At 37.6% G+C, this 26,836-nt stretch overlaps 1 protein-coding gene across 1 annotated transcript in view; it reads right to left on the bottom strand.

Annotated features, from left to right (window-relative positions):
- Positions 1–26,836, bottom strand: part of LOC138751708 (pituitary tumor-transforming gene 1 protein-interacting protein-like) — a 64,649-nt gene that overhangs the window by 8,147 nt on the left and 29,666 nt on the right. Inside the window, exon 6 of the mRNA XM_069914350.1 lies at positions 18,907–18,953. Coding sequence (XP_069770451.1) covers positions 18,907–18,953 — 47 coding nt within the window. The remainder of the gene's footprint in view (positions 1–18,906; positions 18,954–26,836) is intronic.

The raw sequence follows: 26,836 nt of genomic DNA, 5'->3' as shown, positions 1-26,836 counted from the left end.
CACGCTCGACACACGCTGATGTTATCACGCACAGACATCAAATGGGCGGATTGATGCCTCCTGGGAGTTGTAATACCGCCATAGTGCCGTTACACAGCGCCCCCCCCCATCCCCCAAGAACCAGCTGAAAGATTTGTCTGCCTTTTAGGTTGACCTCTGCGATGGACTGTTGGCTGCTGCAGTGGGGAAGACTTGTCCACATGAGCAGGTTAAAACCTGTCAACAGTGAAAGACTGGCTTCCTTTGACCTAGGTCGACCTAGTTTGTCTGAGTATCCTACAAGGTCCTTCATAGGGCATCTGTAAAGGTTAACCAAATGTTCCCCTATGGACGAAAACATATTCAGTTTTTGGGGTCCATGTGATGGTGGTATAGGGGTCAATTTTCCTACAGTCCCCCTTAGCCTATTCAACAGTTCCTTAGGATCATCGCTGGAGTTGGAATGATAGGGGACAAACTCCCTTGGAACCACCAACGGTGCGTCGTACATGAGCTCTGCCGATGAAGCTTGGAGTTCCTCCTTTGGAGTTGTTCTAATGCCCAGTAATACCCAGGGCAGCTCATCAGACCAGTTTGGGCCATCTAACCGAGCCATCAAGGCTGACTTGAGATGTCGATGAAATCTTTCTACTATTCCATCAGCCTGGGGATGATAGACATTCATATGACGAATTTTTGTATTGAGCAAGTGAGACAAGGTCGTCCATAGTAAAGTAAATGTGGTCCTCTATCCAAAACCAAAACAAGACACTCAGGAACTTAGGAACACCTGAGCATGTGTCTGTAGTAGTATCTACCTCGGGCCACTGTGCAAACCTGTCTATTACAGTAAAAAAGATAATGGTATCCCCTTGAAACAGGAAGCGGACCAATGATGTCCATGTGGACATGAGCAAAACACCATGTAACTGTTGGGAAGGACTGCAGTGTGTCTAGTATGCCGATGAACACTCTATTGTGCTCCTGTCAAACATTATTAGGATGGTGGCGACTAGACGCCCTCCTCAACCTTCTGGGAAAGTGTAGGTTCTGTTACATCTTCCTGACTAATGAGGTGTTGTTGTGGGTCCAGGTTAGGTCATCCTTTAAATGGACACCAAGGATCTTTGTGCTCACCATTCTCTCTACAATGGAGCCTTAGATTTCTAGTGACAAGTCCTTCATCCTCCTGGTCCACAATCATCTTGTCCTCATTAAGAATCTGGTTGTTCTACCACCACCGTACAATCCTATCAACCTCCTAGCTACAAGCTGACTCATGATTGTTGCCGATGAAGCCAACTACCATTGTGTCATTTGCAAATTTGATTATTCTGTTGAAGCTGAACCTGGCAGTACAGTTATAAGTTAGCAACGTGAACAGTAGGAGGCTGAGTGCGCAGCCCTGAGGTGGGACAGTGCTCAGTGTGATGGGGCTTTAGATTTTACTGCCAATTTGGACAGACTGGTCTTTCAATCAAAAATTCCAGGATCCATTTGCAGAGAGAGGTACTGAGTCTCAGCAAGGACACTTTATCCAACACCTCTGAGGTATGATTGTATTGAATGATGAGCTGAAGCGTGTTGTATGAGGCATCGTTCCCTATGTAGTTCAGGACAGAGTGGAGTGTCAGGGCATTTGCATCATCTGTGGATCTATCCTTGGGAAACTCAAAGGAACCAGGAAGAACTTAAATATGCAATTGGGGTGAAAGTAAATCCCAAGGCATTTTATATACATTATGAACTAAAAACCCTTTTAATTTTTGTTTGAGACTAAAGGGACTTTATTAGCACTAACAAAGGAATAGCAATGGAAAATTCAAAATTATAGTTTTTATTAACATAACATTTCTTACTTATCTCTAAACTTAACTCTAAATTTAACCCCCTATGCACAATTGTAAAGTCCCCCTCTGAAAAGTCAATTTTTAAGACTTCAGCATCATTTTAGTCTTGCTTGATGATCTTGAATTCTCAGTTTAGAAATAATTATAAAGCTCTTTTAAACATCACATCTTCAGACCCCTCTATTCACAATTCTTTTGATGAGATGTCGAAAAATATTCTTTAAATAGAAGTGACATCTTTTGAGCCACCAATGTACCTCCTGTGAAAAGGAGAATACAATTCCTGTCTTCCCAAGATCAAATCAATTTTTTTTATTGAAGATTTTTGTATCTGTTTTCCACATGAAGAATCTGTCCTCTTTTCAAAGAGACAGCGAAGTGACTTCCCCCCCCCCCCCCCCACAGTGAATTTGCAAACCCAGAGATTAAATGGGCCCAGTAGAATTCTGTTCTCTTCCAAAGACAGAAAAGTGGTCTTCCTTATTTCAAACACCACTTATTCTGTGTTCCCCTTTTTCCAAGAGTAACACACAACAGCACCTATTCTGATTACAGTAATTCAACCTGGTCTTTCACAAGGTTCCAACCCCTGTGTGTCACAGGGTTTTTACTTCTGTATTCTCCAAACTGAAGTGATCCAAATATGTCTGAATTTGATATTTCCAGCCCATTTCTCATGTCACATGGTATGTGACATAATTTCTGTCTTTGAAGCTCATATGGTATTTTGACACAAACGTGCCAAAAGCATTTAGTTCACTTATGTCTCCAAGAAGTCTGCTTTCCTCAGAACTAAAATGACCAGACATTTATACAGATACTTCTGAACTAAAACCTATTGTTTCCAGTATCTCAAGAACCATCATAAATCCTTTTCATCTTTTTGACTCTACATTCAATCAGCACCCATTTTCATCTCAAACTGACTTCTATCTTCTATCTCAAAGAACCATGTGTGTTTAAAAATGTTAATGTGCTGTCTTTGTGCCCCTGTAACCAACCAAACTTATGAAACCATATCTAGATAAAATATAGTTTTAATATTAAACTAAGGATTCATATTAACATAGATCCATTACAATGTTAAGCATAAAATGATAGCTAGAGAAAGGGTAGGTGTGCTGAAGGAAAAAGGAAGGAATTTGTGCACCAAGTAGAGGAAGTGGGTTAATCCATGGAAAAGGACCATGGATGATGGCATATTAGGGAGGTGTATGCTGACATTCTCGAGCAGACCAATCTTTAGTAGGGGAAGATGTCAGGCATCTTGAAAAACAACAAGTAATCAGCATTTGATGGGATCTATCCTCAGATATTGAGCGAAGATTGTATAGATACAGTATCTTTGTATCCTCTTTAGCCATGGGCAAGGTGCCAGAAGACTGGAGAATGGAGAAGATGGTTCCTTTGTACAAGGATGACAGTAACAAACTAGGAAATTGTAACTCTGCATCAGTAGTAGAGAAAGTATAGAGGAAGATTCTTAGGGACATCATTTACACATATTTGGAAAACATGGATTTGTTAGGGATAGAAGGCCTGGATTTAGACAGGGAAGGTCCTGTCACACAAATAGATTGATCTTTTTGAGATGACAAAGATGACTGAGGAGGGTTTGGTTGCCAATGCTGTTTACACCATCCTTAGCAAAGCATTGCTAATCCACAGTGGAATCACATGGAATCCACAGTGAATTGATAAATGCGATCCAAAACTGGTTTATGTACTGTACTGATGTTGTTCCAGGTTACCAAAATTGCCCCACCTTTTCCTTTTTGGTTCTCCTTTGTAAACATCAAATACCTTGGATTTTTTTTTCTTTTTAAAATATTCCACTGGCCATTTATTGATCATGCTTTTAAATTCAGTGTATCAATTTTAGCCAATTCCCTTTTGCTTCCAACATAGTTACCTTTAAGTTTATGACTGTTTAAGGACTGAGATATGTTGCTTTAAAAATGAATGTACATGATTAAATGTTAAATGTTCTTTGCTTTAAGGTTACCAATTTGTTACACATTTCATTATGTGATAAGATATAAAAATTAAGATTAAAATTTTAATCAATTATTGACCCTAGTAGAGAAATTCACCCAAGTAGAGAAAATGAGCACACAAACTGAGCTATTTTTCAATAGTAATATAAATATCCCAACAAGTGAAAATAAATTGGCTATCAGTCACACAATGAGATGAATTTCTGATATCATCCAGCCAATCCAGATTTCTCACAATTTTTAAGTATCAACTCAAAAGACTGATTCAATTTGTACGATGTACCAGTAATAAGGAAATAACCCCTGTCCATATCAATGGTGCAAAAATGAAGGCAGTAGACAGTTTCAAGTTCTTAGAAGTAAACATTCCCAGTAACTGGACATGGACATAACAGTCAAGAAAGCACGTCAATGCCTCTACTTCAGAAGACTTAGGAAGTTTGGCAAATCTCCCTTTGTCCCTCAACAACCTCTAAAGGTGCACTATTGAAAGTATACAAGCTGGATACATCACAGAATTGAAGAAGCTGCAGAAGGTTGTGAATGCAGTTCAGAACATCACATAAACTTCCATTCCCTCCATCAATACCTCCTGCTGCCTTTCCTCTTTGTAAGTACAGCAAGGCTCACCAGAGAGGAGATAGGCAGCTTGGCAGACATTCACCACAAAGTCACATACTGAAGAACCCATCACACCCCAGGCACACACTCTTTCACTTGTCCCATCAGGGAGAAGTTTCAGGAGTGTGAAATTGGTCACCAACTGGCTTATGACAGTGTATTTCCTGCAGGTATCAGGCTCCTCAATGAACTTCACAGAAGTATTTCCATGAAGACATTGATAAGACGCATTGCTTCAAGAAGGCAGCTAACAGCACAAAGGATTACTATTACACTAATCACAATCTTTTCTCATTGCTACCTTTAGGAAGAAGGTACAGAAGCCCAAAGTCCAAATCATAACCCTCAAGATTTATTTATTTACATTTTAAATGTAGACATACAGTAACAGGCCATTTTGGCCCACAATCCCTTGCTGGCCAATTACACCCAATTGACTTCCAACCCCCGGTACCTTTTTGAATGGTGGGAGGAAACCAGAGCACCCTGAAGAAATCCATGTAAACACAGGGAGAACATACAAACTCTGTACAGATAGTGCGGGATTTGAACTCCAGTCCTGATCAATGGCACTGTCAATAGTATTGCAGTAACTGCTATGCAAACCCTAACCCTAACCCAATGGCTATCAGACTCTTGAATATCTGCTACCTTAACCATAAACTACTCTAGGACCACCAAAAGGCCTGTCCACACTATTGAAATCCCTGGAGCGTCAGAGAATGAGGGGGGAGTTGATGGAGGTATACAAAATCATGATGAGCAAATGCAAGCAGGCTTTTTCCACTGAGGTTAGGTGAGACAAGAACCAGAGGACAAGGGTTAAGGGTGAAAAAGGAGATGTTTAAAGTTAACCTCTGAAGGAACTTCTTCATGCAGAGAGTGGTGAGAGTGTGGAAGGAGCTGCTCGATGAAGTGGCGAATGTTGGCCTGATTTTGTCATTAAAATTTGGGTAGGTACATGGATGGGATGAGTATGAAAGGATATGCACCTGGTGCAGGTCAATGAGACAAGGGAGAATAATAGCTTATTACGCACTAGATGGGCTATAGTGTTCTATGGCTAAAAATGCCATTTTTCCTCTTGCTCTTACTGTAATTATATTTATCTACTCCCTATCCTTTCTATTTATGATTTCATTTTGTGCTAGGGTATAATGCATACTACTGTTTTTATTTTAAAGAAACAAAAGTACCCTGTTTGGCTGCAGCAAATAAGAATTTCAGTGCATATGTACATTGCACTTATGTGTATGACAATAATCTTATGATTATCATCTAGCCCTTGCTCTGTACTCATTGATCTTTTTCTATTATTGTGCTCTTGCCCTTCTACTTTGCATGGATATATAAATTTTAGCATCGACTTGCTAGACTGTTCAGGGAAGAACCCTTCTCATCATCAGGTATAATGTGATAACAAACTTAAACTGAACTGACAGCGTGGCTGCTGCATTTGCTATTTTAGGTTCAGTGCACTCAATGTAAATCAATTATTTTAATGAAAACTGTGGTGAACATAGAAGTTAATTTCAATTATAGAAACAAATCAAGCCAAGAGAAAGAAAGAATTTCCAAATAAATATATGGGACATGAATGGTTTGAGGTATGCCCAGAGTCTATTCTTTTCAGTGCAGAGCACTTATCAGAACAGATAAAATTCTTGAAGGACTTAATAGGCTAAATATAGTTTAGATCCTGACTGAGAAGTTAGGACTCAGTGGCACAATTGAGAATAAGGGATGGACTGCTCAGGATGAAGAAGAGGAAATCTTCACCGTCACAAGGTAGCAAGTGTAAGTAATTCTCCTCCATGGAGAGCTGCAAGGGTTCAATTCTAGACATCAAAGAAATCAAGGTCTGAAGGGATAATGCTGAAAAATGACTGGAGAAGCTGATCCTTACAATTGAATGACCTACTCCTACCCATATTTCTTCATTGCTTAAGTACATAATATAAGAATCACAGATATTAACGGGCAAGGATATGTCATGAGATATTACAAAACTCTATTTGAAGTGATCCTTACAATTGAATAGTTGGTCATTTTTTGGTTAAAAAGTAAATGCTGTTACATAACTGCTGCAATTCCTGAAGGACAGTGCCATGGTAACCAAATTCTACGATGCAAAACGAACATTTAAATACAGATTTTAAAAAGCCACAGAAATAAATGCAAAGAATTGGTTTTCATGCATATTGTCGCTGATATTTCAAGTGTTTTCACATTAACTTACTGAGGCACATTGGAATAGGTAATGGTGCCCTGCCTTAAAATTCCCTTCCTCTTTCATACTTTCTATTTAATGCAGGAATTTTTTGTTCTCTCTACCATCATGATCTGAAGTTCTTTTTTAGAAAAATAATTGATCTATTTATTTCATTTGTACAGGTTCAGATCTTCGATAATCTTGTAGGGGGAGAACAGTGTATACTCCAGTGGTGCATTTTAACTCTGCAAGAACTGATAGAACTCAGAATTATATAACATTGAAACAGTTCCTTTGACTCAACTTGTCTATGCAGACCAATAAGCTGATCCAGACTAATTTGATTTGCCTATGTTTGATCCATATTCCTCTGAACCTTTCCTGTTTTAAGTGTACCTGCTTCTTCCACTTCTGATGTCAGCTTGTTCAATGTACATCAACTTCTGTGTAAAATAATTTTCTCCTTTAAATGTTCCCCTCTTACCTTAAACCTATGACCTCTTGTTTTTGGTTTCCCTTCCCACAGAAAAAGACTATGACTACCTATTTATGCCACTCATTATTTTTATGCCTCTCTAAGGCCATCCAGGGAAATCAGTCCTAGTTTATTCAATCTCTCTTCACAACTTAATTCCTCTAATCCAGGGAACATCTTTATGAATCTTGTTTGCTAATGCACTTGTAGTGTAGTATGAATGTTGCCATCAATGGCAGATTGAATAAGATGAAATAATTTTGATCTACGACGTATTTGCAAGACTGACAGAATTTAGTATTGCGATTCAATTCAAATTAAATACAGTAGAAGTCCAGATGCCAGAAATCTGGCCCACCCAAGAGTCCAGACTCTCAAACTTTTTAAATTTTGTGGGCTTTTTTTTGTGTGCTTACACGTATGTTTAAGTACCACTGATGCACAGGGGTAACAAGCGATCACGCTTAATACAGGTAATCTTACTACACAGAAATTCATTTCTATTCTTCCATTTTCATTTTTAAACATAATTTCAAGCATTACATACTCTTTTTTTGTAGTGAAAATGTTGACTTTGTTTTTGATAAATGAAGCATGATGTATCAACTAATGAATAAACTTTCAAAGTTTAGAATATAGAACATAGATGTTGTGCCAACTTGCATATTCCTATCAAAAATAAATACTAACCCCTTCCTATCTTATAACCCCTCTATTTTTCCTTCATCCACATACCTATCTATCTATTAAATGCCCCTAATGTTTCAGCCTCCACCACCACCCCCGGCAAAGCATTTCAGGCACTCACATCTGTGTAAAAACCTTACCCCTGATGTCTCCCTTAAACTTTCCTCCCTTCACTTTGTACAGATTGCCTCTGGTTTTTACTAATCCTGTTCTGGGAAACAAGCACTGGCTGTCCACCTTATCTATGCTTCTCATAATCTTGCAGGCCTCTATTAAGTCACCTCTCATCCTTCTTCACTCCAAAGAGAAAAGTCCGAGTTTTGTTAACCTTGCCGCATAAGACTTATTTTCCAATCCAGGAAACATCCCGGTAAATCTCTCTGCACCCTCTCCATAGTTCCACATCCTTCCTATAATGAGAGGGCTAGAACTGAACATAGTACTCCAAGTGTGGTCTCACTAGAGATTTGTAGAGTTGCAACATGACCTCTTGACTCTTGAACTAAATTCCCCAACTAATGAAGCCCAGCATCCCATCAGCCTTCTTAACTGTCCTATCAACCTGTGCAATAATCTTGAGAGATGAATGGATTTGCACCCCAAGTCCCTGTATTCGTCCACATCGTTAAGCATTCACTTAATTAATGTTGCACCCTTTCCCCTCAACTTTGATCTTAATTTAAGTGAGAAGAGTGGGTAGGAGATCGGGAATGATGACTGCATTCTGGAAAAGAAGGAACATTGTGATATCACTCTCAGTGATTGTGACAAAGGTTCTTCACCTGAAACTATATTCTGCTTCTAATCAGAGGCTGATTAGAACATCTAATCTGTTGAATGTTTCCAGTATTTTCTGTTGTTTCTTTTTCTGGATTTCATTTCAGTTTTATATTATCAGTAATGTAATTTAGATAATGCTTTAGATGATCTTGGGTTCCATGCTCACTCAATAGAGGTTTACTGTTGTTTTGGAAGTCTCAGCTACCAGATGAGATTTTAAACCAAGGCCTGTCTTTGCAAGGTGCACAATGACAGTTTCAAAAAATCTTCAGAATTGTGCACTTGCTGTTGTGTGACTTTCTGATGGGTACCCAAGTCACGTGCAACTTAATCCTGGGAGTCACAAGAGACTGCAAATCTGGAATGTGGAGCTAAAAAAAAATTGCTGGAGGAACTCACTGGATTCAGGACCATCAATGGGAGGGAAAGGTATTGTCAACATTTGTATCCCACGCAGACATGGGGAGAACGTACAAATTCCCTACAGACAATGCTGGATTCAAACCTAGGTCACTGGCGCTGTAATAGCATTGCGCTAGCTGTGACGCTAACCATGTCACCCAAGAATAAGAGGGAATTTTAAAGAAACCTACCAATCTCTAGCAGGACTACACCTATTAGATGCAGAAATGTCTCCTCATCTGAGACTTGAATGATTTGCCCCTTATCCTTAGACTGATCCCTGGTCCTGTACTCCACCCCATGATGCTGACCTCAGAATGAGAAAAAGAGATTTCTATCACAAGAGAATGGTGAACCCATGGAAATCTCTGTCACAGACAGCAGGTGAAGAACTGGTGGAGTCATTCAAGCAGTTAGACACCAGTTTTAAGGCTAGACAGATTCAGAGATACGAGGAGAAAGCTGGAATACTGTACTGAACATGGATGACTGGCCATGATTAAACTGAATTACAGAGTAGGTTCGAAGGTCTGAATGGCCAATCCTGGCTCCTATTTTCTATACTCTTAAATTTAAAAATTTTAAATTTATGCACACAGCCCCTTTCAGCCAAAGAGGCCAATTATATTCATTTGACCTACAACCCCAGTATGTTTTTGAATGGTAGGAAGGAAATAGAGCCCCCGAAGAAAACCTATGTAGACACAAGGAGAAAGTACACACTCTTCAGATAGCGTGGGACTCAAACCCCTATCCCGGCTGCAGCCATTGTAAAAGTGTTGCTCCAATTGCTACACCAACCATGTTCCCCACCCCATCCTTACAACCTGCTCATCTCTTCTTTATTCCTCCTTAAATTTGAATTTTAAAAGTACAGGTACTGCCTGAGAATCTGGAAAATCTGGACCTACCCAATCCCATGGCAGTCCAGATTTTAGGACTTTTACTGCTGCAGTGTTGAACATTTTATGTTGCATAACTGGTAACATCACCAGTACTCAATGACATTTGCATCTCAGTAACTTTGGAATTTCCATGTTTAACTAAGGGGAACTTTTAAAATTGCATGAATCAATTCATTGCATGTCTGCAAATTGTGCTTGCATTGTCGGTCAGTATTCAATCAAGTAAGCAAAACTAAAACTACGTATTTGGAAATTAATTCAATGATTAATTCAATTAATCCATGCCCAAGGAAGTACAAAGAGTTTTTTTTTCTGATTGTGAGAATAATTTTAATGGAAGAACAGCTGAAAAAGATCCAAAGTTTTAAAAATCTTATTAATTTAAAATGACTGTGGAAATTTCCGATGGATAAATTAAATAAAACTAGAATGTTTTATTTAAATAATCATATAAAAGCTCATCAACAGAGGTTTTAATATGCCTTCAAAGTTTAAAAGTTTAAACATGGGCTATCTCTACAAATAACTTGGGTCAACACTTTTAGTGCCTAAAGCCTTTTTTCCTGACTTTGTGGGTAGGGTTAGTATTTTACAACTCTATCAAACAGACAATGAAATGCATGCAGCGGAAAAATTTCTGCATGCTTTGTCCAAATTTATGCTGGGAAGATTACTTAAGTAGACGGTCTATAAATTAAGATATCTGTTGAGTTTTGTCTCTATGCTACTGAGCCAGAGAACTTGAACCATTTTAGTTAAACTTCACTATTTCAAAAAGCAACAATGATTAAAATACAGTATTTTTAAAATTAAGCACAACTTATCATGATTAAAGTAACTCAGCGTCGAAGATGAACTTGAACAAATTGATCAGCCATGATCATATTGAATGGTGGATGGGCCATTTTTGGCCTACTCCTGTTCCTATTTCCTATGTTCCTATGTAAATTTAAATGTCCAAGATTCTAAATTCAACATACTGTTACTAATTTAAAACAGATGTGTAACAGAAAAAAAGGTCACTGAGCCAACTTGAATAAGATTATCCATTACATTCCTAATTCTTTTCCAGTTAAAACTGATCCTAGTTCTTGATTGTACGATTTAAACTATAGAACTATGCGAAGAGACAAGTTTTCTCCAGATTAAGGAATGATTCAATACTGGAGCCCATTCACCCTGACATTTATTTCTTGTCATTTCATTCATATAACCCAACCGAAAATTTTACAAAGCCGTTTCAAATCCATGTCCAAAACTCTACTGAAGGAAACTATGATTTCTACTTCTACCCCCTTCTCAGCAATGTGCTGCAGGTTGGAATAATCTGATGCACAAACAAGTACCTCATTCATAACTAATCATCTTCAGTTTTCTTCCCCACTATTCGATTTTAAAGCCAGCAGAAATAGTTTCTCCAAATTTGCACTGAAAGAAATGTCTCCATTAAATCTTCCCATGGTTCTGACTGTTCAAAGCATAAACCCAGTTTTTCCCAATTATACCATATTATAGAAACCCCCCAACTCAGCACAATTCTGGCAAATAATCTCTGATCTCGCTAATACACTAACACTCAAAATGTAGTGTTCTGAGCTGCATACAAAATTTGAGGTCTCAACGATTTATAGGTTACTTCACCTTCCTCGCTATGGTACCTTTGACCTCCTAAAAGTGTGTTATTTTTATAAAAAGCACATGCTCCTTGTTACAATCTAGTAACTTCATTGTCACTGCTATTGATATACAATTCAGAAACAATTAATCATATGAATTTAAAATTCCCCAGTTTCAGAACTCGATAGACTCAGGATCAGTACCCATGGATTGGAGGGTAGCTAATGTTACCCCACTATTTAAAAAGGGGGGTAGAGAAAACGGGGAATTATAGGCTGGGGTAAAATAGGAGCCAGTAGTGGGCAAAATGATGGAATCCATTATGAAGGATGTAATAGCGGAGCATATGACTAGCAGAGAAGGGATTGGACAGACTCAACGTGGATTTACAAAAGGTAAATCGTGCTTGACAAATCTATTGGAATTCTTTGAGATGGTGACAGGTAAAATAGATGGGGGAGAGCCAGTGGATGTGGTGTACTTGGATTTCCAAAAGGCCTTCGATAAGGTTCCACATAAACGACTGGCATGCAAAATCAAGGCTCATGGGATTGGGGGCAAGGTATTGATGTGGATTGAGAACTGGCTGGCAGATAGAAGACAGAGAGTTGGGATAAACGGCTCATTTTCTGAGTGGCAGGCGGTGACCAGTGGGGTGCAACAGGGATCTGTACTGGGACCCCAGCTGTTCACAATTTACATTAATATCTCCAAATTTGCAGACGACACTAAGCTAGGAGGGGTTGTGTGCACTGAAGAGGGGGGTCAGGAAGCTCCAGTGTGATTTCGATAAATTGGGGGAAATGGGCAGATACATGGCAAATGCACGACAATGTGGATAAATGTGAGGTTATCCCCTTTGGCATTACAAGCCGGAGGGCAGATTACTATTTGAATGGCAAAAGATTGGGAGATGGGGAAGTGCAGAGAGACCTAGGGTTTCTCGTGCACCAGTCACTGAAGGCGAGCATGCAGGTTTGAGTATAGAGATAAGGATACCTTACTGCAGCTGTACAGAGCCTTGGTGAGACCACACCTGGAGTACTGTGTGCAGTTTTGGACGCCTTATCTGAGGAAGGATGTTCTTGCAATGGAGGGAGTGCAGAGGCGATTCACCAGGCTGATACCTGGAATGGCAGGAATAACTTATGAGGAAAGATTGCGCAAATTGGGATTATACTCGCTGGAGTTTAGAAGATTGAGAGGGGATCTCGGGGGGCGTGGCAAGATGGCGTAGAGTCTACACGTGTAATCTCGACCTCTCTGGCCAGACTTTTAAGGAAGTGTTTTTAACTCTTTGTTTTCAGGTTTAAATTTTTTATAACTTAGTTTAAAGAATCAAGGAATTGTTATGGCTAATAATGGTAAAAAGATTAAACCTCAAGTACAGAAGAAACTACATTTTTGGAGTGTTGAAGATTTAGAGTCTAAACAGTTTGCTACAACTTCAGATTTGCTTTCTTTCAAGCCTAAACCACAGAAATTGCTTGTGGGAGCTGATAAAAAAAAATGACTACTACTCACCAGGAGAAGGACATCGCTGGAATTACCTGTTCTCAGAAGGAAGGTGCGTGTGCCCCCGATGTGGATCTTGATTCTGGCAGCCTGCTGACTTTAACGGAGGGGGCACACAAGAAGACGACTCCATTGCATGAAATGCCCCAGGAAATACTTCAATCTGAATATTTTGGTCTTTTTTGTGAGTTTTTGAAGCAACAACGGGTTGCGGGGAGGAGAACAGCGTCGGCCCCCTGAGGAAGTCGGGGTGCTGTCGCTGGGAGTCCAGACCCACAGTAAAACTGTTAAACTGCCTGTTGTTGAGATGCAGCAGGAGCTGCAGTTACATGGTTCTGCCACTACGCAAGAGAAAGCAGGGCTGAGCTTTTCTAAATTACAATGTAATTCAGCCTATGCTGAATGAAATGTCTCAGAGGCTCAGTTTGGAACTGAACACAGTTAAAATACGTGTGGAAGCATCTTGTGAGGATTTTAAACAATTTCAGGCTGCTTTTTTGAAATGTCAACAACAAGTGGCTTCTCATACAGAAAAAGTGTTGGAGGTGGAAAAATCTGTTAAAGAATTGCGAGAACGTGAGAAGGAGTTAGAGAGGAAAGTAGATTATTTGGAGAATCAAAGTAGAAGGAATAATGTGAAGATTGTTGGATTGCCAGAAGGTATGGAAGAACAAGATCCTCTTCGTTTTTTTACCGAATCGATTCCACAAATACTGGGGCAGGAATTTTTCTCTGGAGGTCTGGTATTGGAAAGAGCTCATAGAGCGTTAAGAAGAAGACCTTTGCCTGGTCAACCACCGAGACCCGTGATAATTCGATGTTTGAATTATTTGGACAGAGAAACGATACTTCGTTTAGCAGTGCAAAATGTGAGACAACGACAAGCTCCGTTAATGATTCAGAATAATAGTTTTTTTTTTCTATCCTGATTTGAGTCAAGAGGTTATTCAGTGTCGGCGCTGATTTAATCCAGTTAAAGAAGTTTTGTGGCGTAAAGGTTATAAGTCTACTTTTCGCTATCCGGCAGTGTTGAAGGTGTTTTGTGGAGACTTTCAATCTCGGTTTTTTGAGAATGAGCGTGAAACAATGAGTTTTGCTGACTCGTTGCCAAATGTAAGAGGTCAAAGATGTAGCCCACCATTGTCCCCTAAAGAAAAATCTGGTTGTTCTGGAAATGGAAGAAATGGCAGAAATGGGAGAAATGGGAATGGAAAGAGTCTGTTTCCTTGAAATGGGGTCGCTGAGTCAGGAATCTCTTGGATGAATAGAAGAACTTTTTTATTTTTACTTTCTTTTTATGTCATTATGATATCTTGTTGTTATTCTTTGTTTGGCTGGGGAGGGAGAAATTTGCTCTATGTTCTACTAGTCTTCAGCCACTGGTGGGTGATCCACACCCAACTTTTATTTAGGGATTACTACCTTTTGGTAGTTTTTTTTGGGGGGGGGGTGTTCTTTTTCTTTTTATCTTTTTTTAAATTTTCATTTTATTTAAACTTTAATTTGTGGTTTATTTTTCTCCTATTGGAGGGCCTATTTACGTTGATCTGATATATATATAATATTAGTGGATATGTCAAAGTTGAAGTTTTCTACTTTTAATGTTCGGGGTTTAAACAGTCCGATTAAGTGTAAGCGTATTTTTATCAAGTTCGATCTTTGGTAAAACATGTGTTCGGTAGAGATATGATTTTATTTAACACCTGAAAAATTGAAAAAATATGATCTTGAAGAATCAGATTTGTGTTTTAGATGTGGTTACATTGTTGGAATTTTTTTTCATGCGGTTTGAGACTAGATAAACTTAAATTTGTTTTTGTGTATTTAGTGGTATCTGTAGCGAAAAAATGTATTGCTAGTATGTGGAAAGATGATCTATGATTAAAAATGATTGATATTAATAGATGGCATAATGTTTAATAATGGAAAAAATTACATATGTTTTGCGGAAAACTATATATTTTTTATTAATAGGTGGTTGTTATATTCAGAATATTTACATTTTGATTTATATTGACTAGATTTTAATATGTATGCTTTACTTTTCTTTATTTTTTTTCTTTTTTCTTTATGGTTCTCCTTAGGAGAGTTGGCTGAAAGGGGGGGGGGTTCTCTCTTTTTTTCTTTTTTTTTATATATATAAAATATAACGTCCATGCTTTGTTCATTGTTATATATGTTACTTATTATCTGTATTTTGAACGAATAAATAAAGTTTAAAAAAAAGAGGGGATCTCATAGAGACATATAAAATTCTGGCAGGACTGGACAGAATGGATGCGGAAGGGATGTTTCCGATGGTGGGGGAGTCCAGAACCCGGGACCATGGTTTGAGGATAATAGGCAAACCATTTAGAACCGAGATGAGGAGGAATTTCTTTACCCAGAGGGTGGTGAATCTGTGGAATTCATTGCCACAGAAAGCAGTAGAGGCATTGAATATATTTAAGAGGGAATTAGATATATTGTTTCAGTATAAGGGAATTAGGGGTTACGGAGAGAAGGCGGGGACGGGGTTCTGAACTTTAAGATCAGCCATGATCTCATTGAATGGTGGAGCAGGCTCGAAGGGCCAAATGACCTACTCCTGCTCCTATCTTCTATGTTTCTATGTTTCTATCTCCCTTGAATCCTAAGGCACAAGATTTCCAGAAATCAAATTTGATGGGTCAGATACAGTGTAATGAAGTGAAAGTACTGAACCAAAATTATGCAAATAACAGGAAATATAGTGAAAGCCAATTAGAGAGCATAATGGTGAACAATTGGTCTGACCAAAACGGATTCAAAATTAAATAACACAATTCAAAATTTGGTGGTCAGATATTTGCCCAAATTGCCCTTCTCTTCAGTCTGGAGTTTCAGAGAGAAAAGGTGGCTGATCACATCTGAAAGGCCATCCTGCTCCTAATTTCATCCCCAACACAATCAGGAATCACATGGAGGTCAGATGACAGAGCATATGACCTCCTGCTCTGCTATTGACCCACTAACACCTGATCCCACAGCTTGTGGCCCCATTCAACTGAATGTGATGACCAACTTGAATGAAAAGAATTTTAGAGATAGAACATGGAAACGGGACATACGGCCAAATGACTCTGTGCTGATAATTCAGCACCCATTTTGGCATTAAACCTATTTCGTACTCATGACTTTTCCATCAGTTCTATCTCCCTCCCATCTCCAGCCAATATTCTGCCACTAACCTACAGACTAGGAGCCAATTAACCTACCAATATGCACATTTTTCAGATGTGGATAGAGACCAGATCACCTGAAGAAAACTGTGTAGTCACGGGGAAATAAGCAAACTCTACAAAGGCTGGACTGGAGGTCACAATCGAACCTGAATCGTTGGAGTGAGTCAGCAGCGACAGGGATGCCCATCTGAGTACTCATACTGTAGCATTTTCTTGAGCTTACAATATTAGTATCAGCTGCACATAGTCTATGTAGCGACCTTGAAGCTTTATCCAATTGTACATTTCGATAAATCTGAGTCGTCAAGCAGTTTGCATTTTAATTATTTTGTTTTAGAAAAATTGGGTTAAATTTTTTTTCTATCTTATTTTACATTTTTATCTTTTTAAATGAAGTGCGTTTTAATTCTCTTTAAATGTCTGTTAATTGCAGACAAATTCCAAAAGGCTTTAATGGCACAAGCTATCGAGTAGAGCTGCCCAACGATTGGTCCTCAGTAAATGCTGCCTGAGATTGGGTCACGGCTCAGTTTTGTGGGATGGCTGTGCCATCAAGACTCAGCTTAATTTAAATTAGAAGCCACCAAAATGCTATTGTGGGGCATGGGCTGATTCAATCAAGAACAAGCATTACGACTAGAAATATTTTTTTAAAATACTTTGGCAGATTAGTTTAAAACGATACAGTGGGAAACAAAAGGCATTATTAAATCAAAATTTTAAGTACTCCATACTGACTACTTGCGGTGGAAATGGATATTTCAAGGATAGTTTATGAAATAGCTAACCTCACAAGTTAGTACTATTTCCAAGAATCTCATGCTTGTTCAAGGAATTAAAGACAGAATTTCTTGCTTTAAACTCATCTCCCCCACATACAAACTATTAAATGTCTCTATGCATTGCCTCAATTGTTGCATATTCTAATCACAATTACGTTTGATTTATTACCAATAAGAATCCAAGAAATGGAAATAGGTATAATGTGTTTCTGCCATTCTATAATGAGTCAGCTACCAGAACACTTTGCAGCACGATTCATTTAGTACGCAAGAACCTATGGGTTTCAACCTTAAATCCACTCTATAATCAAGCATCTATGGTCTCTCCAATCACTTCAAGAACATTTTCTGTTCAGTCCTAAATTGCTGTATGGACTTCAGTTGAAACAGCTACTAAGCATCTACCCTGTCAATCTGTTTGAAAATCCTTCCCAAAATCACCTTTTACAGTTCAAGACATCAGTCGCCAACTTTTCCTAGTTTACACTCTTTAGACAACACTCATTTCAGAAATCCATATTATAAATCTGCTTTTACCATCTTGAAGATGGCAAGCTATTTTGTATCATGAGGACATCAAATCTGCACACAGTATTCCACATGTCATCACAGCTGAACCAAAAACATTCTCATCAAGACATCTTCACATACTCCAAATCCCTTGTAATAGTGCAAAACATACCACTTACTTACTAATTGTTTGCAAACCTGCATTACTATAGTCTGCATCTCAAGAATATAACCATATAACAGTTTACGGCAATGGAAACAGGCCATCTTGGCCTTTCAAGTCCATGCCGATTCACTCAAACAACTCCGCTCGATCCCCCGCCTATTCTCCACCCATAACCCTCCAACCCCCTCCTATCCATGTATATATCCAGCCTCCTCTTAAATGAAAGAATCAACTCTGCCTCGACTATTTCGTCCGGAAGATTATTCCATTCAGCCACCATTCTCTGAGTGAAGAAGCATCCTCTAAATGTTTCTCCTAAAATTTTGCCCCCTTACCCTCAACTTGTGTCCTCTTGTTTCAACCTCCCCTTGCTCTCAGTCTATCAATTCCCTTCATAATTTAAATACCTCTATCAAATCCCCTCTCAACCGCCTACATTCCAATGAATAAAGTCCTAACCTCTTCAATCTTTCTCCGTCCTCTAGGTATTTTAAGCCAGGCAACATCTTTGTAAATCTTTTTGGCACCCTCTCCACCTTATCTCTATCCTTCCTAGAATTTGGAGACCAGAAGTGAACACAATACTCCAAACCTGCCCTCACCAACGCCTTAAACAGTCGCAGCATCACTTCCCAGCGCCTATACTCCCCTATTAGGATTTATGATTCCTATGTATACCAACACTTACAATTTAAGAAAAGTAATCTCCTCTTTCCTATTGAAATGCATAACTGTTATCCAGCATATCCTTCGATAATTTCTTGTTCATTCACTTAACTTTTCTACATCCCTGTTTATCCTCCTCCCAGCTCATTTTTCTCCTTATATTATCAGAAAACTTTGATGGTTTACTCTGCTTCTTTGAAAACATATTAATATAAACCATAAATAGTTGAGGGCTGAGCACTGACCTGAGTGGCCTGCCATGCAAAATTAATATAATTTAATTTCTATCTGTGATATCTCATTTGAAGCCTCGAAAAACTAAATATACGACATCTGTGCTTTCCTCCTGAACCACCTTTAATTTTCATACTAGTGAAGTGATATTGACAAAATGCACCATCCAACATGGCGAGCAGAAAGCAAATGGCAAATTTATTTGCTTTTATCTTCTGCCTAATGAAATCTGTATAAAATACTTTAATATAAAAGATTAATTGATAAAATGATACGAGGCTGAAGTAGTAATGTCATTGACATACCGTATTTTTTGCGGATTTCATCATAACGCTTTCTTCTATCTGATTTTCTGAAAATCAAAATTTAAAATAAGATTAGATTTCTACAATGAAACTTTAATGAAAAGTCTTAATCCTAAACATTAGTTGGTGAGTACACATGAAGTTGGCCAAACCTTGAGGAGATGACATCATAAATATGAGCAATAACCCTGTTACAAAGTATAATACTTGAGAAAAAATTACTTCTGGAAATAGAAGTAATTAATTTAAAATCTGCTAAAGCATAAATAGCAAACAATTCCTTTCAAACTTCTGTTCAATACATTATGGACTTTTTTTAAACAAATAAGTAAACAAAAACATGGCACATCAAAATAGAAATAATGCCTTCAAAAACAATGCAAAATGAAGAGGTATAATTAGAGATTTAAAATTGAATTTATTTTCTGTTTATTACATATTGGCATTATACTGGAGATACAAGAGACTGCAAAAACTGAAATTTGGAGCAAAAAAGCTACAAGAGAAACTCAGTGGGTCAGGTAGCATCTGTGAAGGCAAAGGGCTGCAGTTTATGGATTGAGCGGACATGGAGAGGAAATTTCTAGTAGTGCGAGGATCTAAATTAGGAGAAGTTTTTTTCAGAGGGCGGTGAATCTGTGGAAGTTAAGTCATTGGGTAGACTTAAAGGTGAGATTGATCACTTCTTGATTAGCAAGGTCATCAAAAGTGTGGGGAAAAGGCAGGAAAATAGAGTTGAAAGCAAAAAACCCATCAGTCTTGATTCAAACAGATCAGTTTTGATGAGCCAAATGGCTTAACTTTACACCGATCTCTTATGAGATGTTCCCATCATTTCTCTCTTATCTGGTTCCACTCGTTTCCTTTCTTATCAAATTCCATAATCAAGCATCAACTATACCTTTGCCTCCCTAGATGCTGCATGACACATTGAGTTCATACAGCAGCTTATTTTTCGCTTGGAATTATATTTATCATTTTCAGCCAAGACAAGCTCCCTCATTTTATTTCCATCTTTTAGATTCAAAACACAAAGACCATCGCCCAGAAGCACTAACATCTATTGTGATTAAATGCTTTGAGAGGTTGGTCATAGCCAGAAGTAACATGTACCTAAGCAAAGGTCTGGAACCAATGCAATTCGCCCATCGACAAAAATCACTCCACAGTTGACGCATTATCACTGACTCTCCACTCAGCTCTGGATTACCTCGAAAACAGTGACTTGTATATGGCTGCTCTTTATCGACTACAGCTCAGCCTTCAACACCATTATTCCCTCAGTGCTGGTCAACAAACTCCAAACATCTGCACCACTATATGGTTGCAGAAATGCAAATGCTCAGGGCAAGAAACAAAAACTCCAGAGGATTGTAAACTTGGCCTGCAACATCACGGGCACCACACTTAACACCATTGAGGATGTCTAAAAGAGGCAGTGTCTTAAAAAAAAACCCAGCCTCTATCCTCAAGGATCCCCACCACCCCCAGGTCATGCCCTCTTTACTCTGTTGCCATCAGGAAAAAGATACAGGAGCCTGAAGACGAGCATTTAGCAGCAGAAGATCAGTTTCTTCCCTCCTACCATCAGATTCCTAAATGATCAAACTCACCACCTTACTTTGACTTTTCTTGCACTTTTTAAAATTTATTTTTGTTAGGTGGTTTAAATGAATGTTTATACTTTTGATGATGCCGCAAAACAACAAATATTGTGACTTGTTCATGACAATAAATTTTGATTTTGAAATTGTTCTTTATCTCAATCCTGAATACCGAACCTTCCATCCTAATGCAATCTGTACTAATTATAGGCTCTTGGGTAAATGACTCTTAACACCTGCATTCAATCATTCTTACTTTTTTCATGCAATCATTTTGAAGATACTTAATATACAACAGTGAAATTAATCCATTCTCAGCTAATGAAATACATAGCTGCAGGGAGGATTTCCCCTGACTGGAAACCAAGGGTACAGTTTTAGAACAAGGGATAGGTCATTATAGACTAAAACGAGCCTAAGTTCCTTTGCTTAATAAAATAGAGAAACTGTATAACTGCCATTCTCAATGGGGGCCATACACCACCCGGGATCTCAATGGGGGCCATACACCACCCGGGATGGGCGGGGGGGGGGGGGGGAATAGCATATTTAAGTGGGGCCAAGGGGTGAAATCAAAAAATATTTTTTGGTTTTTATGTGGTTGGTATGAGAGAAATACAGAAGACCCCAACTAAACTTGACCACTTCACAGGGAAGGGGGCTCATAAACTTTGAGAAAGTAAAAAAAAAAGGTTGAGAATGGCTGTATTAGAATACTCAACAGCTGCAGAAGCTCAGTAATTATACGTGTTCAAAACAGATCAATAAATATCTGGGTATTAAGGGAATCATATGGGACAGTGCTGCAAAATGATTCGGAAGTCAAAGATTGGCAATAACCTTGATGAATGATTCAGTAGGATCAAAGAAGCAAATTACTCCTATTTATTATATACCCTTTGGAATTAAAGATGACCTTTAAAAATAAGTCTTACTACTATTAGCTATTATGATTAATCTCCCAATTTAGAAATAATCTCCTTACAAAGACTTAGAACATGAAAATGACAACATTCAGTCAAAAATGAACAAGTCAGAAATTTATATGCATGAAATAATTAGCAGTTGATTCAGTTATTACAAGTAATCAAATGATGAAGCAAGAATTATAAACAGTTTTTTTGTCCCAGAATGGAAAATCAAAATATTCTAAATTGATTTGCATATCATTTTTTTTGAAAGACTGGATATTTTAGAATGAATACTGTTTTTTTTTCTTTTTAAAAACATGGACAATAACTTGCTGCTTGGCTCCTGCTTTCAGATAGTTAAAATGGGACTGAAAATACAAACACTTGCTTCCTCTATGTTCTTTTATATTTCTCCTATTAAATAGGACACACAGTTTAATACTTAGGCAATTGGTGAACTTCTTAAAAGATGTTGATTTCACTGGACAATGAAGATTTTTCTTCCTGAACACTTTTGGTTGTATTTTATAGATTTTGGGATGCTGATCTCAAAAAATCACCTTAAAAATTTACTATCATGTACCAGTATTTGATATAACCTATTTTTGAGATTTCCCATCATGTTTTAAATCTATTGGTAATATTGGCCACAAAGCGAGCTGTTTTGGTCAGTCCAAGCATGCACTCAGTGCAGATGCTATTACAAATATTGTCTTACACCTGGGCATGCTTTGTCAAGATAAAGGCTATAAAAGCAGCTCACATATACAGATATCGTGCATTTCATTGATATAGATTGAACACATGTTGATTCACATGTTCTTCAGGCAATAGCAATGGTGAGTATACTTAACAACAGCATTTATCATGTTCAGGAAGATTCAATACAATAGATATGTCTTGTTAATGTCGCAACAGCTGCAATACATTCTGTTACATTTGTGGCGAGTACATGCTTAAGGCTCAAAGATGCAGCATGACTGCACTTATTAATAAATCCTACGAGTTCTACTTCATTGTAAAACTGGTGACGAAGACAAATGCTGGGGTCCTCGCATGTCAATCTGAGAGCAATCTATCAGCATAATTGTACAATTAAACATAATAAATCCAATAAGTTAATTTTATGATTCTCCAAATTCCAACATCGTACAGCAAATTTGAAATGATCTTTGTGTTCAGTTTGAAGTTGCCTATCATAATCCCCAATTTTTGAAAAAAATTGTTGTCCAATGTTTTCAATTTACCTGTTTAAAAATACATGAAGCGAGATGATAATAATGTTCAAATTAGAACTCTCACTGTTCACTGGTATTATACCACAAAACCAATGGTAACTTTACAATTTCTGCACATGCATTATTTGATGCAGAAATCCTAAATTGCCATATCCAGTTTATTTCCACTAGCTGAAGCTTGTACACTCTCCTCCAGCACAATCAAGGTAGTTAAGAGAGATCACTTGAATTGCCATAAACTGAAAAGATGTTCAAAATTAATTTGATTTTTCCGGCTTAACTTCAAAATTTTTAAGCATTGTTGAATGATATTGGAGTTAGTTAAATAGTCAATTTGCTTAGCAAACAAGGTAATTCCAAAAAGCAACACGTGTTGTAAAATAAAACATTTTTAAGTAGAAATGACTAAAACAATGTTTGTATATCAGCTTCTATCTTTCTGCAAATACTTTCCAAGTATTTATTTAGTGCACAGGATAAAAATTAATAAACTAATTAAAAACTGTGACTATTACTTCTTGGCTTGTTCTAAGAATTTAGTGATTGGTCAGCTTGATAGTATTAGACCTACTGAACACCAGGGATCTTATTGAGCCAACACCTGAAAGCAGGAGACAATAAGGAAATTGTTTTCATTAGACATTTTTAATGAGTATTGATTAGCTTTCTGACTACAAATTCTAGCCAAGAGAAAATAGTACATCTGAATCTTACAATTTAAAGGAAGGATACAGGAAGAAACAAAAAAATGCACACGTCTGAAGAGGATGAAGAGTTAAAGAGCTATTCCACATGGAAGAGGCTCTTCTGCACAACTATCCATGACAACAAAGTTGGCATTTCAGGACAGTCCAGAACTAAAACACAAAAATCTGCAGACTGTATTGAAGTAAAAACATATAAGGCTGGAAAAACTCAGCAGGTCAAGCAGTGTCCTTATATAGCAAAGGTAACAATACATATTACTTCATCAAAGTACGGGAAAATGTCGATAGGCATCTGAACAAAAGAGTGGGGGTGGGGGGAAGGGTGGTCACAAGGCAAGAGGTGATAGGTGGAAAATGGAGAGAGGGGACACCAGAGATCAAGAGGAGGTGGGATGGCTTGGTGAAGGGAGGGAGGAGACAGAGAAGGGGGGAGGGGGAAGAGGAACCAGGTTAGCAGAATCCGGAAAAGTCAATGTTAGTGACATGTGGCTGGAGAGTGCCCAGACAGAAAATAAGGTGTTTCTCCAATTTGCGGGTGGTCTTGATGGGACAGTGAATAAAGCCACAGACAGACATGTGGCACAGAACTGAAATGGGTGGCTACTGGGAGGTCTCTATTACTGTAGCGGATATAGCCAAAATGCTCAACAAAGCGATTTCCCAACTTGCGCCCCAGTCTCACCAATGTAGAGAAGGCCACAAAGAGAGCACCGGATACAGTAAATCAGTCCAATTTGTCAGCAGTTGGCTCAAATCCTTCCAGATCTGAATGTTAACTGTTCATTTCTGTCCATGAATGTTTCCTGACTTTGTTTTGCTCAAGATTCAAGCATCTGCTCTTTGTGTTTCACCGGTTTTCTCAAGCTGGTTGTTCATTTCACCATAAGATGATTCTTGTACACAAAAACAGTTCTTAGCCAAAAGGATAATTTCTGAAGACACAATATTCTAAACATTACTGTATAATAATGCTAATTAGGAAGATTTCAGGTCATGAAATCGCATTCATCTGTGCAGTGTTTTAAAAGGAAACAGAATATCAAGATGAGTTAGCCTCCTCTGGTGAATGCCTATTTAGAATTTTGTCAGGGAATAAAATTATGAATTGCCATTTGCAGGGAGAATAAAAGCTGAAAATCCACTAAAAAGAAAAATCTGCATCACATTCAGGTTAGGCACCAAAAGAAAAAGCAGTTATTCTTATCAGTAACCTTTATTAAAAGGTCATCAACCTGAAATATTAACCATTCGAGCATTTTCTCTTCTTATTTCTGTTCTTTTTTTAAAAAACTTTATTTAAAATTTTCAAGAAAAAGCTTTGTTTATACAAAGTCCATAATAAAAAATGAAAAACTACAACCAACCCACCCCACCCCCTCCACCCACCCTCAGCAAACCCCGCAAGGGAAGCATACAAAAAAATCATAAGAGACACATACGACAATTTAAGATATTACTAAACTCATACATTTCAAATAAGGCGACCACATCTTAATAAAAAAGTCAATTATCATGCAAATTACATGTTATTTTCTCCATATAAATACAAGACCTCAACTCATTCTGCCAACGAGTTAAATTTACCTCAGCCTCATCTTTCTAAGAAATTGCAACACGATACAGCCAATGCTAGACGGAGAAAAGCTGTCCGAAACTTGTCCAACCCCAAATCACTAAATAGGGCAGTACAACCCAACAAAAAATTTTTTGGATCTAGTAAAAATTGAATCTTAAACAATTTTTGAAGAAATTCCCTAATTTTTTGCCAAAATGATTGAACCTTATCACAAAGTCAAACTGAGTGTAACTGATTATTAATCCACATCTAAAACACACTTCTGAATTACTCAATCCATATTTTTTCAATTTCTCAGGGGTCAGATGCAACTGATGCAAAAAATTATAATATAATTATCTTACATTAAGCAATTTAGTCACACCATCAAAACAGATCGACTCCCAATCAGCCTGATTAATATCACAAATTAAGTCATTTTTCCATTAAATCCTAGATTTATCTAAATTTATCTTATCCATAGTATCCTGCAACAATGCGTACATCTCAGAAATAAAACCCTTATTTAATGAATGAGAAATCAAGAACTCAAATTTCGTTAATTTAGGAATTTTCATTACTCTTCCAAAATTATCTTTCACTAGTGCTCTAATTTGATTATACACAAATAAAAAATTCACTGAAATTCCAAATTTCTCTCTAAGTTGATTAAACGATAAAAGTTTATGTTCTTCAAAACAATCCTGCAACAACTTTATTCCTTTAATCTGCCATTCTCTTAAAAATCTATTATTCTGCGAAAAAGGTATCAATTTATTTTGATATATTGGAGCCTGAAGCGATATTTTACCTCTTGTATCTATCAATAAATTTCTTTTCGTCAAAATCTCTCATAAATGTTTTAAAATCAGTACATTATACTCTGTAATAAAACAGAATTCCACTTAAATATGAAATGATGTAAGGTTCTGAAATACTAGCCAATTCTACCCTAGCCCAAATAGGAGGATACAAAACATCCAACATGTAATTAATAAATCTTAGTTGAGCAGCTTCATAATAATTTTGAAAATGAGGCAATTGTAAACCTCCCAAGGAATATTTACAAGTCAATTTATTTATCACTACTCTAGCTAACTTCCCTTTCCATAAAAATTCTTGTACTACTTTATTTAAGTCCTGAAAAATAGATTTCGAAAGTAAACAAGGAATCGACTGAAAAAGATACTGAATTCGCAGAAAAACATTCATCTTAGTACAATTTACTCGATCTACTAATGACAAAGTTAAATCCTTCCACTTAATCAAATCAGCCTTAATCTTTTTCATTAACGGTACATGATTTAAAATATACAATTCTTATTTCTATTCTAACACAATATGTAGATAATACCAAAAGATTCAACAATCCCCAAATTTGATGCAGGGATTACCTAACATTCACTTTAATGAAAACTACATATCAACTTCATGCTACTTGTTCAATATAATAGTCTGGATATTGTGAAGAAATTGTTATGTTCCTACCTAAACCAACATATAATTGGGACTTCCATGCATATCTGAATTTACTGAATGCAGAATCAATTTGTTCCATTACTTTGTTACACAATGGCAAATGTCCATCTTACTGAGATTTCTACCACTTATGGTGAGGAAAACTATCTCTTGGATCTTGCACCAGGTCAGACGAGGATATAATACCCATTAAACTCAATTAAGATTACGATTATTGGGGGAACAGAGGGTGAGCAAATTTAAGTTCTTGGGAGTCACTATCTCAGAGAATCTTTCCTGGACCCAACACACCAATGGCATCATGAAGAAAACACATCAGCACCTCTACTTCTACAGAGGTGTGGTAGAATGTGTGCTGACCAGCTGCATCATGGTCTGATATGGGAACACTAATACCCCTAAGCATAAAGCCCTCCAAAAGGTAGCGGATACAGCC

The sequence above is a fragment of the Narcine bancroftii genome, chromosome 1, assembly GCF_036971445.1.
Source record: "Narcine bancroftii isolate sNarBan1 chromosome 1, sNarBan1.hap1, whole genome shotgun sequence".
Taxonomy (NCBI): domain Eukaryota; kingdom Metazoa; phylum Chordata; class Chondrichthyes; order Torpediniformes; family Narcinidae; genus Narcine; species Narcine bancroftii.
Note: the sequence above shows the minus strand (reverse complement) of the source record. Positions and strands in the feature narration are given on the sequence as shown.